The sequence below is a fragment of the Elaeis guineensis genome, chromosome 2 (assembly GCF_000442705.2).
Source record: "Elaeis guineensis isolate ETL-2024a chromosome 2, EG11, whole genome shotgun sequence".
In the NCBI taxonomy this organism is placed as follows: domain Eukaryota; kingdom Viridiplantae; phylum Streptophyta; class Magnoliopsida; order Arecales; family Arecaceae; genus Elaeis; species Elaeis guineensis.
In genome coordinates, this window is record NC_025994.2 from 116,234,575 (window position 1) to 116,248,972 (window position 14,398).

General features: G+C 43.1%; 1 protein-coding gene and 1 pseudogene across 1 annotated transcript; one reads left to right on the top strand and one right to left on the bottom strand.

Moving 5' to 3' along the window:
- Positions 1–900: 900 nt before the first annotated feature.
- LOC140855374 (uncharacterized) lies at positions 901–1,641 on the bottom strand (annotated as a pseudogene).
- Positions 1,642–6,204: 4,563 nt separating this feature from the next.
- LOC105040848 (chaperone protein ClpB1) lies at positions 6,205–9,994 on the top strand. The gene is given in 9 exon segments (XM_010917571.4): positions 6,205–7,499; positions 7,841–8,022; positions 8,157–8,379; positions 8,382–8,437; positions 8,515–8,855; positions 8,937–9,216; positions 9,313–9,406; positions 9,409–9,509; positions 9,611–9,994. Coding segments are annotated over 9 exon segments (2,736 nt in total). The 5' UTR covers positions 6,205–6,340; the 3' UTR covers positions 9,911–9,994.
- The last annotated feature ends 4,404 nt before the right edge of the window (positions 9,995–14,398 follow it).

The window sequence follows — 14,398 nt, forward strand, 5'->3', positions numbered from 1 at the left end:
ATCATACATCTAACCATATTCATTAATGTCTGATTTTGCCTTTCAGCTACACCATTTTATTGAGATGTATCTGGCATAGTGTATTGTGCACATATGCCATATTTTTTGAGAAACTTTACAAATGGATCTGGACATTATCCTATTTCATTATGTTTTTCATAATATTTACCACCTCTATCAAACCTTATGATTTTTACCTTTTTATCTAGTTGTCTTTTAATCTCATTTACAAACACCTCAAGGGCATCCACTGCTTGAGATTTTTTATAAAGCAAATAAACAAAACCATAACATGAAAAATCATCAATAAAAGTGATAAAATATTTATCTCCACTAAAAGATGAAATATCAAAAGATTCGCATATATCAGTGTGTATAATTTCAAGAAGCTGAGTGCTTCTTGTAGTACCTTTCTTGTTATGTCTAGTTTGCTTTCCCTTGATGTAATCTATACATGTACCAAGATCAATAAAGTCTAGATTTGGAAGAATCTCATTCTTTACTAATCTTTCTAACTTTTTTTGGGATATATGACCCAAACATTTATGCCACAAGTAAGCAGAATTTTTATTTAGTAAACTATACTTAATTCCAGAATTATGATGCATAGTAAGTAGGGATTCCATAAAAAGATTGTTAAGTTTCAATTTATATAAACCATCAATAAGAATACCAGAACCAATAAAAGAAGCATTCTTATATAAACTAAAACCATCATGTCCAAACTTAAAATTAAACTCAGAAACATCAAGTTTTGATAGAGAAACTAAGTTCCTAGATATTGAAGGTGCATAAACTATCTGTAATAGATCCAGGTGATAACCAGTATCCAAGATCAAATGATAAGTTCCTATGCCTTCAATTGGAAACTTCATACGATACTCTATAAACATAAAATCTTCAGTTGGATTTGTGGTTTTGATTGTAAGGAATCCATGCATTAAATTAGAAATATGAGTAGTAGCACCAAAATCAAGCCACCAAGTATTATGAGGCACTTCAGTTAAGTTTGATTCAAAACATACAAAGGTATTAGATTTATCTTTCTTTTCGAACCAACTCTTATATTTCAAGCAATTTTTCTGATAATGTCCTACTTTCTTATAGAGGTGACACTTATCCAGCTTTTGTTCCTTCTTTTTTATCAGCCTAAAGAACCTTAGCAGGCATTTTCTTTTTCTTCTTGAATTTGTTGGCTTTCTTCTTGTGTCCTTTACCAGCTTATTTACTTATGAAATTAATAGAATGACTACTTTGGTTTTTCAGTCTCGTTTCCTCCTGAGTAAGCATACCAGATAATTCACTAACATCCTACTTATCCTTAATAGGGTTATAATTGATTTGGAAAGGTCCATACTCAGAAGGTAGTGAGTTCAAAATGAACTGCACTAAGAAGGAGTCTTCTATTGTCATCTCTAAAGCCTTTGACCTTGCTGCAATATTGGTCATCTCAATAATGTAGTCCTGCATACTTCGCGATCCATTGAACTTCATGATCGTGAGTTCTACCATTAGTGTACCAGCAAGTGACTTATCTGCAAAACAAAAATGTTCTTCCATAAACTTCAGATATTTCTTTGCACTTTCTATTTGTGGAATAGTGCTTTTAATATTGTTGGTAATAGTCATTCGCATGAACATGAGACTTAATCTATTAGAGCATTCTCATACTTTATGATGTGTAACTTCTCTTCCTCACTGCTTGAATCCGTAAGAGCAGTAGGTTTATCTTCCACTAGTGCTAAGACAAGATCCAATACACCTAAGTGGAAATTGACTTGTTCACACCATTCAGAGAAGTTCAAACTATTAAATATGGTAACAGATGAAGCGTGCCAATGAAGAAAAACAACTGCAAAAATAATACATAAATGCTTAAATTAAAATAATTTCATTATGGATTCGGACAAATAACAATAAAAACATATTGTAATTCTCCTTTGGGTAGATATTATAACATACTATCATAATTTAATGCCATTATTAATTCTTTAATAGGCAACTAAACATTCTCAACCAAATACACGTGTTATTTTTGGACATACAAATACATCTGATCAAAGAATATTAATTTACCTCTGTCATGCTCACTATTCATAGAATAACTGTTTCACCTTTGGGGAAACCCTAAAGTTCCAATGAGTAGTGAACATCAATTTATCCATTGATTTTCACTAATAGGCATTTAATCATGGATAAATGATCATTTTATGCATGTTGATATTCTTAAACATTCGAGTTTGACTACTTTGATGACTAACAAACTATATGTAAATATAAGACTATGCATATAAACAATAATTGAAATTTCAGATGCATGTTAATCATTCTAATTTGGCCACTTTGGTGATAAACAAACTACAAGTAAACATAAGATCATGCATATAAATAATAATTAAAATTTCATCAATAATTGACATTTGATGATCCAGTCATAATACAAAAATGTCAAGATTTTCATTAAAGAAGGGTCAAAATAAACTTAACGGATCATTAGAGAATAAAACAGTTCATTAGGGACTGAAAAGAAAATTTCAGAGGATTGTTCTGTAATTTTATAGTTATAGGGGCTAAATTGCAAAAAAGCCCTTAATCCAGTTGAAAGCAGGCTCAATTTGGTCTTGGTCATATCAAACTTATTTAAAAGGTTAATGGGTTTATGGGTTAAAATCCGAAACCGGAAACCCATTCTTCATATAAAAAGCCAAACCCGTTCAGAATCATCATCTCTTTCCTCTTTCACTTTTCTTTTTCCCGATCCCTCCACATATCTCGTCGGCAAGTATCCGGCCAATCCCAACAGTGGCGGTCTGAATCGGTGCTCCTCCAATTTAAATCGGTGCTCCTCCCCTGTATCCGGCCGGCCAATCTCAATTTGCTCTGGTCTGTGCTCCTCCTCTTTAAATCCCGAATCGGTGGCCGTCGAAAAACGAAAAAAAAAAAAAAAAAACGACGGACCGCGGCCGGCAACCCGAGCTGCCACCCCCGTCACCCCTCTAAAACCACTGCGGCCGGCCGCGGGAGGCTGAATGGAAATCCATCCCTGCCATTACCAGTGAGAGAAAATACGATGGGGGAACCACCATCTTCATTTTTCCTTTAATTAATTAATTAATTAATTTCATCATTAATCATAAAATTTCAATTCTAAAACCTTATAATAAATAAATAAATTTTTTATTATAATTTTAAAAATATCATGAAAACAGGGGCCCTGATACCAAATGTAAGCATAAATCAGGTATCCTACGTACATGCTTTATCAAGAATATCTTAATATCAAAAATCCTGGATCGTAAAGGAAAATTTTCATAATCTTTAAAAGCATACTTGATGAAGAAGAATACGATGCAGAAATGAAGGAAGATATTTTATTGAAATTTTTTTCTAAAAATTAATTTTTCTCCCTTCCTCCTTTCTTTATGTCGTAGCAGCATCGATGGATTTTTTACAACTTAATGGGTATTTGTAGACGTTTATCGGTAACTCCCATCAAGTAACTGGATGAGATTTGACTTCTATTTGAATTCAAGTTGATCATTATCTGAATCCAAAGTTCATGATAAACCCAAGTTCATGATAAATCAGGCCACTTAATCGGATATTATCCTACATTATTTTCTAGTATGATTAGATATATTAAAATTAGATAGATTGAAATCATTTTTTATGAGCAAAAGAAAAAAGAAAAATGTTTGGCAGCCCTTTTATACTCCCTACTTCTATTCTTTTTCTCTGGGTTGAAATGTTTTCCCATGGACCCAATCAGTCTTCTCAAGCAACTATGCAATGCCAGCCTATCTTCCTTAATCATTCCTAATCTCTAAATTAGCCATGCAATCAAGTCATATAAGTAGGGTGATAGAATTCTTCATCTATTTACATCTAAAATTTGATCAATCTATCTTTCTTGTATTTCTAACTAAAATAATTTTTATTATCATAATATCATCGTCGTTTTTATCTTAATGCTTTTGTTAGATTGGCTGAGAACGACTTTACAACCCTATAACAATATCTCATTGTAATTATACATGAGCTACCCTTTCTATTTTTTTTTTATTAAATGCAATTTCATTTCTTCTTCCCTTTACTCTACACCGAAATTATTTTTTTATCCTTGTATCCTGATACTGCTCTCTCTCTCATGTTTTTTTCAGAAAATAGATTTTGTGTTCTCCTCTAAGGCATGCCAATGGAATTGACGTGGCATTAATAACCATTCCCATTGACTGAAGTGATAAATACTCTTAATTCCTTCATTTTTTTATTTTTTCTTTTATTAAATTTGGTCCTATTTCTTTTTTTTTTCTTTTTGTTATCATAAAGTCATCTATTTATCTTTTAATATATCTTAACTTTACAAAATAAATCTATAATGGCAAGGATATGTCTTGCCAATTTTTATTCAATATTCTATTATAGCGTATTTTTTATAGAGAACTGGGGATTTATCCTTAGTTCTACTTTCAACTTAAAAGCAGCTCTTCAATTGAATTTTATTTAAAAATAGCTCTCCATTCCAAACATAAATTAAAAGCAACTCTCTATTTTGGCTGAAATTATCCTTATACCCTTATACCATTATAATATAAGATATTATTCTTTTACAATAAGGCAATATTACATTATATTAGTACAGTATTCTTTTACAATAATGCAGTGTTGCTTTATTATATTACATTAGTGCAGTATTTTTTTATGATAAGATAGTATTATATTATATTAACGTAGTATTTTTTATAATAATACAGTATTGCTTTATTGTATTATATTAATACAGTATTCTTTTACAATAAGCTAATATTATATTATCATAGTGTAGTATTATTTTACAATAGTGCAGTATTGTTTTAAAATAGTGTAACAGTATAGTATTACTTTATAATAGTACAGTACTGTTTTATAATAGTGTAGTATTATTTTATGATAGTACAGTATTATTTTATAATAGTGTAGTATTACTTTATAACTGTAGAGGTAATTCGGTTATTTCATGCCATTTGAGGAGTTGCTTTTAAGTTATGTTTCAAATGGAGAGTATTTTTTTCTTGAAACTTAAATAGAGAGCTATTTTTAAGTTTAAACTCAATTAAAAATTTCTCATTAGTTTATTATTTGATTTATTTAAAAAAATAAATTTTATGAATAGAATTGAATTACTTGTTTAATAAACATATTGGATCCAAATATGAAATTTTAATCTATTAGATTTGGATTGATACATTTTTCATCTGATATGACCTATATTTGATTTGATTCTAATCGGATTGTGGCCACCCCAAGTCGCCATATATGTGATTAGTGGAGTTTACAATTTTTAATGTGTCAAGATCATATCATAGATAGCATTTTTTCTTCTTTGAATATAGTAATTAACTTGTTCTTTATTGGAAAAAAAAAAGATTTTTCACATAAAACATATCCTAAACTAGTTCAATTCCTGGCTCGAGCAGGAATCTGATTTGAAATTCATATTTATAGAAGAAGATGCAAATGAAAATATTGTAACTTCCAAATTACTGCCGTTAGACGCACCGAAATCCTCATCTCAGTCTTTGGGGATTATGAAGAAGAAGTCATCTGCTTTTTGGCTTTATTTTTTCTTCTTTTGAGATTTGGTAATTATCACTGTTTTTATGCTCCACACCTTCTAACCTCTTTATCTTACTTTTGCCATTAACGTATAAAGTAAATTCTGCTCCTTACCCACCCCCCACCCCAACCAAAAAAAAAAAAACCTGTCTTCTATGTCCCAAAAAAAGAAAGGAAAAAAACTCTGTCAGTTACCGTCGGATGTAACGTAACAACATGGGCCCCGCTGATGCTTCGCCTCCCTGCGCCCGTACGCCTGACCAGCACATCCTTTCTGGTACCCCCCAAGAACCCTTTTACGTCAACCAACCATATGGAAACGACAAAACCATTAAGCCCGCAATCACGTCATACAAGGAGATGAGATTTCAGAATGTGAAACATTTCCCCAGTCGCTAAAATTCCTGAGGACCAAGGCAACCAACCCAAAAAAAAACTGCAGTATACGTGTCAATATCAGAATCAAAGTCCGCTCCATCCGACCGTCCACGTCCCGTGGCCTCCGAGGCCCAGAACTCTCTCGCCTTCTCCAGCCCTTTCTGGCACTTTCAAGGATCCCACTGGATGCGTGGCGAATCCTCTCCCCTCCCCTCTTTATACTCCCCCCACCCCCCCACAGTCCCTGCCATCAGAACCGAAAAAGAACAACAATACTGCTACCTCTATCGTTGATCCACTCCCAGAATAAAGAAAACTATCCCTCTAGTTTTTTGTTCTTTCAGTCCGGGATACGTACGTCGAAGCCATGAATCCGGATAAGTTCACCCACAAGACCAACGAGGCCATCGTCGCCGCCCATGAGCTAGCCACCAACAATGGCCACGCCCAGATCACTCCTCTCCACCTAGCCGTTGCCCTCGTCGGCGACACTGCCGGCCTTTTCCGGCAGGCCATCTCCAACGCCTCCGGTGGCGTCGGCGACTCCACCATCGCCTCGGTAGAGAGCGTCCTCAACCGCGCCCTCAAGAAGATCCCCTCTCAGCACCCGGCGCCGGACGAGGCCCCGGCCTCCACTTCTCTTATCAAGGTCATCCGCCGCGCTCAGTCCTCCCAGAAGGCCCGCGGAGACACCCACCTCGCCGTCGACCAGCTCATTCTTGGCCTCCTTGAGGACTCCCAGATCTCCGATTGCCTCAAGGAGGCCGGTGTCAGCGCCGCTCGAGTACGCTCCGAGGTCGAAAAGCTTCGGGGGAAGGAGGGCAAGAAAGTGGAGAGCGCCTCCGGCGACACCAACTTCCAGGCGCTCAAGACGTACGGCCGGGATTTGGTCGAACAGGCGGGGAAGCTCGACCCGGTGATCGGCCGGGACGAGGAGATCCGCCGCGTAATCCGGATTCTCTCGCGCCGTACCAAGAACAACCCCGTCCTCATTGGTGAGCCCGGCGTCGGCAAGACGGCTGTCGTGGAGGGCCTCGCCCAGAGGATTGTGAGGGGTGACGTCCCCAGTAACCTACTAGATGTTCGACTCGTGGCCCTAGACATGGGTGCTCTCGTTGCGGGCGCCAAGTATCGGGGCGAATTCGAGGAGCGACTCAAGGCTGTGCTCAAGGAGGTTGAGGAGGCTGAAGGTAAGGTCATCCTCTTCATTGATGAGATCCACCTCGTGCTTGGCGCTGGACGCACTGAGGGTTCCATGGATGCTGCGAATCTATTCAAGCCGATGCTTGCTAGAGGGCAACTCCGGTGCATTGGAGCGACCACGCTGGAGGAGTATAGGAAGTACGTGGAGAAAGACGCCGCCTTTGAACGAAGGTTCCAGCAAGTCTATGTGGCTGAGCCCAGTGTGGCGGACACCATTAGCATACTTCGAGGGTTGAAGGAGAAGTACGAGGGGCACCATGGTGTTCGGATTCAGGACCGGGCTCTTGTGGTCGCTGCCCAGCTCTCCGCTCGATACATTACAGGTAATTTGAGTGCTTCTGGGTTTAGTTTATGGTATTGCAAGAATTTTATCTTTCTAGAAGTTTATTTTTATCTTGACTTCGTTTCTGAGGATCGTTTTCTTATTCCAGTCTTTTTTTTTTTTTCCTTCTCCTAAATTGAGTTTTTTGGCGGTGAAAATTTGATCTTTCAAATGATTTGAAGTTGAATTATTCTCATTAGGAATGTAGTTCAAAGGATTGTTTCCTAGTTCCGGTTCTTATGCCTTCTAGTTCGAGGAAATTTAATCTTTTGAATACATGAAGTACAATTGTTGTCGCTACAACTTTGTTTCTGAGGATTGTTTTCTTTTTGCTCTGCGAAGGCCGACACCTGCCTGATAAGGCCATCGATTTGGTTGATGAGGCTTGTGCTAATGTGAGGGTGCAGCTTGATAGCCAGCCGGAGGAAATTGATAACTTGGAAAGGAAGAGAATCCAATTGGAAGTCGAATTGCATGCGCTTGAGAAGGAGAAAGATAAAGCCAGCAAAGCACGGCTGTTAGAGGTGGGTATCTGTTTCCAAAGAGCTAATTTTCGGCCTTTTTTTTTTTTCTTGGGAATTTATGCAAAACGATGTCTCTGTTTGGATGGTATTGATGAGTCTCCTAACAATGTGGGTGTATCGGTGGCTAATTTCAGGTTAGGAAGGAACTGGATGATCTGAGGGATAAGCTACAACCACTCATGATGAAGTACAAGAAGGAGAAGGAAAGAATTGACGAGATTCGAAGATTGAAGCAGCGCCGTGAGGAGCTTCTCTTTACTTTGCAGGAGGCAGAGAGGAGAATGGATTTGGCACGTGTTGCAGACCTACGATATGGAGCCTTGCAAGAGATCGATGCTGCTATTTCAAGGCTTGAAGGGATGCCGGTGAGAACTTGATGTTGACCGAAACAGTGGGGCCTGAACAGATTGCAGAGGTATGTGTATTGAGGGTACTTTGGTATGAGAATTGTTATGGTATTGTATGTTGTTTGCTAACCAGAGTTTGGTTTAGGTTGTGAGCCGATGGACTGGCATTCCAGTGACCAGGCTGGGCCAAAATGAGAAGGAAAGGCTGATAGGCCTTGCAGAGAGGTTACACAAGAGAGTTGTAGGCCAGGACCAGGCGGTTGATGCGGTGGCCGAGGCTGTGTTGAGGTCGAGGGCTGGTCTAGGTCGGCCCCAGCAACCAACCGGCTCCTTCCTCTTCTTAGGTCCCACCGGTGTTGGTAAAACAGAGCTTGCGAAAGCTCTTGCTGAGCAACTCTTCGACGATGAGAACCTCCTGATTCGCATCGATATGTCAGAGTACATGGAGCAGCATTCGGTTGCCAGACTCATTGGTGCACCACCAGGGTAGGCATATCTTGTGCGGCCTTTCTTTGTTTCTTCCTTTTACCGTTCCATAGCTGGATGCTTATACTCGTGGGTTTTCAGGTACGTTGGTCACGAGGAGGGCGGACAGCTGACGGAGGCTGTGAGGCGGCGGCCGTACAGTGTCATCTTGTTCGACGAAGTGGAAAAAGCGCATGTTGCTGTGTTCAATACCCTTCTTCAAGTCCTTGATGATGGAAGATTAACCGATGGCCAAGGGAGGAAAGTGGACTTCACCAACACGGTTGTCATCATGACTTCAAATCTTGGGGCAGAACATCTCCTTGCAGGAATGGTGGGCCAATCTTCGATGCAGATTGCACGAGAACGAGTCATGCAGGAAGTATGCAATCGAGGCATTCTGATTCTTGTTTTTAGCTGTGGTGATGTTCGATATTGATTTTTAATGCTGGACAAATTGTTTATGCCATCTTTGCAGGTGAGGAGGCATTTTAGGCCGGAGCTGCTGAATCGGTTGGATGAGATAGTGATCTTTGATCCTCTGTCGCATGAGCAACTTAGGAAGGTTGCCAGGTCCAGATGAAGGATGTTGCTGTCCGTCTTGCAGAAAAGGGCATTGCTCTAGCTGTATCTGATGCTGCTCTGGATGTTGTTCTAGCTGAATCATATGACCCTGTAAGCACCCATTTCAACTCCTCCATCCATTATTGACTCTTATTTTTGCTGCTTTATAGAGATTTGGGTACTGATGGGAATGTGTCTCTTGGGCTTCTCAGGTGTATGGTGCAAGACCGATCAGGAGATGGTTAGAGAAGAGAGTGGTGACTCAACTGTCCAAGATGCTGATACGAGAAGAGATTGATGAGAACTCCACCGTGTACATTGATGCAGCTGTTGGGAAGAAAGAGCTGACATATAGGGTGGAGAAGAATGGAGGGCTTGTGAATGCTGCTACTGGGCAGAAGTCTGACGTCCTGATTGAGATCCCTGATGGGGCGGTCCGCAGTGATGCAGCCCAGGCAGTGAAGAAGGTGAAGTTACTGGCAGATGAGGAGGATGTTGACATGGACGAGTAGTAGGTGTAAGCTGTGCGGATGTGAATGGTGTTTTGGTTTGAAGAATGGTCTCAGAGGAGACCAGACCCAATTCCTTTTTTTTTTTTTTAAATTCCCGTCATTCTGGACGATGATGGACATGTTGCTTGATCAAAGTGGATGAAAGAGGTGTTACTGTCCTACAATTAATTATCTTTTCACTTTGTGATGGCAATTTGATGTAAGTAGGACGTTTTACAAGGAAAAATTTTAGTGCATATAACGAATGTGTCATCGTGGTTTTTTTTTATTTTATTTTGTATGTTGTTGAGCCTTGTCTCAAGATTGGGAGAGAGGGAGCAAAATTTGGATGGAAATTACTGATCTGGTTGTTGCTAAAGTGGTTTGGTTTGTTAATTTAGATTTTGCTTCTCTTGGAGAGTTTTAACCTGCTCGGCTTTGTGGTTTCTTGGTTCTGCGAGCTTGTTCGTTTGATTGTTTGAACGGAAGTTGGAATGTAGCTAACGTAGGGCACAGATCGTGCCATTGGAGCAATTGACCGGGGAGATGAATGGGTTCTGTGGAGCAATCGGCCCTGAGAGCGGGGAGCTAGTTGGATGCGCAAAATTATTTAGGAGTCCATTTTAAAAAATTATAGTGGTTTGCGGCAGCAAGGAGCGGTGATTTTCGGGCTTTGAGGGTCGGGACGTGAATATCAGTAATGCCCACACTCGTGTATGATTGGTTGGTGGAGTTGTAAAGGGTCGGATTTTCATCCGTTTTTTGTTCTCTTCCTCCTGAGTTGGTTTCCCCTATGTCGCTCATGTAAATGAGTTTCTATTTTTTCTTTGCAACTATTACCCAAACAAAAAAAAAAAAGCGTTTGAAATGGGCATTGGGGCGAGTAGATGCCATTCAATTTGAAATGGGAATAGAGGGATAAGTAACTTTCATTTTTGGTTGGGAGGAGTTTTCTCTTTATTCGAATTTCATAGTTGAGCTAGAATTCTTCAATTTTCGAAATCCAAATCCCACTCTTTCAATTTCATTTCAATTTTGATATTGATTTCATGTTTAAATCAAATACGTGTAATCATTCCGATCCTCATTTCAATTTTAGCCGTAAATTAAATCCTAAACATGGGTGTCAAGATGGAAGTTCGACGAATGTTTTGTTTTACTCGACCTTCTCCCGGATGCAACTGTCAACCGACCGACTTAAAAGGGTCTCCATCCCCTTGATCGGCTTTGCCGGGGACGCTGTCACGACGGAAGGAGAAATTACCCTGCCTGTGACAGTCGGCACCGAACCGCGACAAAGCACGGTCCACTTAACTTTTGCGGTCGTCCGAGTTCCTTCGACCAACAACGCCATACTTGGACGACCCGGACTAAACACCCTCAAAGCAATCGTCTCGACGTACCATCTCCTCATTCGGTTCCCGACCAAAAACGGAATCGGGAAGATGCACGGGGATCAACAGCTCGCCCGACGGTGCTTTCAGATCTCCGCTCAAAGCGACGAGTCGAGGGGCTCCCTGACAATCGACAAGCTGGACCAACGGGAGGAGGAAGAACGAGGTTCGCCGGCCGAGCAGCTCGTGGCGGTCCCGATAGCGAAAATCCGGATCGAAAGGTTTGGGTCGGGTCCAACTGCCCGACCCGAACGACGACGACTGACGGAGCTGCTGACGGCCAATGCCGACATATTTGCTTGGTCGGCGCAGATATGTCGGGCATCCCCCCGAACAATAACCCACCGACTCAACATCGACCCGACGATGAGGCCGGTGAGGCAGAAGAAAAGGTCCTTCGCTCCAGAGAGACAGAGGGCCATCGACGAAGAAGTGGACAAGCTACTCGAAGCGGGCTTCATCCGAGAATCCACGTATCCCGATTGGCTCGCCAATGTTGTCATGGTCAAAAAAGCCAACGGAAAGTGGAGGATTTGCATCGACTATACCGACCTGAAACCGAGCCTGCCCAAAAGATAGCTTCCACTTCCAAAGATCGACCAGCTGGTGGACGCGACGTCCGGATTTCGACTGCTCAGCTTCATGGACGCCTTCGCCGGATACAACCAGATCCGGATGGCGCCTGAAGACGAGGAGCACACCGCCTTCGTGACTCCCAAGGGCCTCTACTGTTATCGGGTGATGCCCTTCGGACTGAAGAACGCCGGCGCCACCTACCAGCGACTTGTCAATAAGGTCTTTAAAGACCAGATCGGGCGCAACATGGAGGTGTACGTGGACGACATGCTGGTGAAAAGTGCAGATCCCGGATCATGTTCAGGATCTCGAGGAGACCTTCCGCACCTACGACGACACCGAATGAAGCTCAACCCGACCAAGTGCACTTTTGGGGTGACCTCAGGGAAGTTCCTCGGATTCCTCATTTCTCAGAGAGGGATTGAGGCCAACCCTGAGAAAATAAAGGCGATCCTCGACATGCGTCATCCGAACACCAAGAAGGTCCAACAGCTGAACGAAAAAATCGTCGCTCTCAGCCGATTCATTTCTCGATCAGCTGAAAGGTGCCTCCATTTTTCAAAACTTTGCGCAGGCAAATGGTTTTTCTTGGTCGGATGAGTGCCAACGGGCCTTCGAAGACCTGAAGAAGTACTTGGCTTCCCCACCGCTGCTCGTAAAGCCGCAGGTCGGGGAGACCTTGTATCTCTACTTGGCCACATCTTCTGAGGCGATCAGTTCGGTGCTCGTCCGAGAAAACGAGAACCGAACCCATCAGCCTATCTACTACATCAGCAAGGTGCTCCACGGCGCCGAAGCCAGATATTCGGAGACGGAAAAGATGATTTTCACCCTGACCGTCTCCGCACAACGACTCCGTCCACTTCCAGGCTCATGCCATAGTGGTTCTCACCAACCAGCCCCTGAGGGCGATATTGCGCCGACCGGACACATCTGGACGACTGGCAAAGTGGGCGATGAAGCTCAGCGAGTTCGACATTCAGTACCGACGTGCCTGCCTTGAAGGCTCAGGTCTTGGCCGACTTCATCGCCGAGTGCCCACAACCGACCAAGGGTCGGGAGCTGAAGACCCGGGACGAGACGCGGTCTCCGAGCCAGACCCGATCTCCACCTGGGTACTGCACATCGACGGAGCTTCAAACGCTCAGGGGAGCGGGGCCGGGCTCCTGCTCATGAATTCGGATGGGGTAGTCACCGAGTACGCCCTCCGATTCGACTTCAAGGCCTCCAACAACCAAGCCGAATATGAAGCACTCCTCGCTGGCTTGAGGATGGCGAGGGAACTGGGCGTCGACAGCCTTCGGGCATTCTCCGACTCTCAGCTGATCGTGGGGCAGGTCAAGGGCGAATTCGAGCACGAGACCGACCATGGTCAAATACCTTCAGAAAGTGAAGGACCTCGATGGCACGCCTCAGGTATTTTGAAATTTCTCACATCCCTAGGTCGGAGAACGCCCGTGCTGACGCACTCTCCAGACTGGCGACTTCGGCCTTCGACTCTTTGGGTCGGACGTTCGTGGAGAACCTCGAGCAGCCGAGCATCGACGGGTCGACGAGGTACTACAATTAACGCCCGAACCAAGTTGGATGGACCCGATCGTTCGGTATCTGACCGACGGGATCAGTCCCGAGGATCCCACGGAGGCCAAGCGGCTCCGATGGTCGGCCTCCAATATGTAATCATGGATGGCCGACTCTACAAGAGATCGTTCTCCCTCCCTTTGCTTAGGTGCTTGGGACCGACCGACACGACTATGCTCTCCGAGGTGCACGAAGGGAATTTACGGGAATCACTTGGGGGCAAGTCCCTGGCCTACAAAGTCCTGCGACAGGTTACTATTGGCCTACCATGAGAAGGACGCGGTCGAGTTGGTCCGGAGGTGCGAACCTTGTCAGAAGTACGCCAACATTCAACACCAACCGGCCAGCCAAATCGCTCCTATTGTTGCTCCATGGCCCTTCGCCAGTGGGGGGTCGACATTCTCGGTCCTTTTCCAACGTCGGGTCAGAGAAAGTTCATAGTCGTCGCCATCGACTACTTCACCAAATGGGTGGAGGCCGAACCCCTGGCGTAGATCACCGAGCGGAAGATGGAGGACTTTGTCCAAAAGTCCATCATCTTCAGGTTCGGATTGCCGCACACCATCATCACCGACAACGGACGGCAATTCGACAACCAGACTTCAGAGACTTCTGCGCAGGTTCCACATCACGCACCGACTGACTTCAGTCGGGCACCCACAGTCCAACGGCGAAGTCGAGGTGACCAAATCGGACCTTGCTCCACGGACTCAAGACCCGACTAAACGAAGCCAAAGGCCTCTGGGTCGACGAGCTAGGCTCCGTTCTGTGGGCTTACCGAACGACCCGCGTTCCGACCAGAGTCGCCTTTCAGCTTGGCCTACGGACGGAGGCGATGATCCGCTCGAGATTGGACTGCCGTCTTCAAGGTCGAGCGATATCAAGAACCGGACAATTTCGAGAGTCGGAGGGCCGACCTAGACTCCTCCCGAACTACGAGACGAGCTCAAATCCGCAT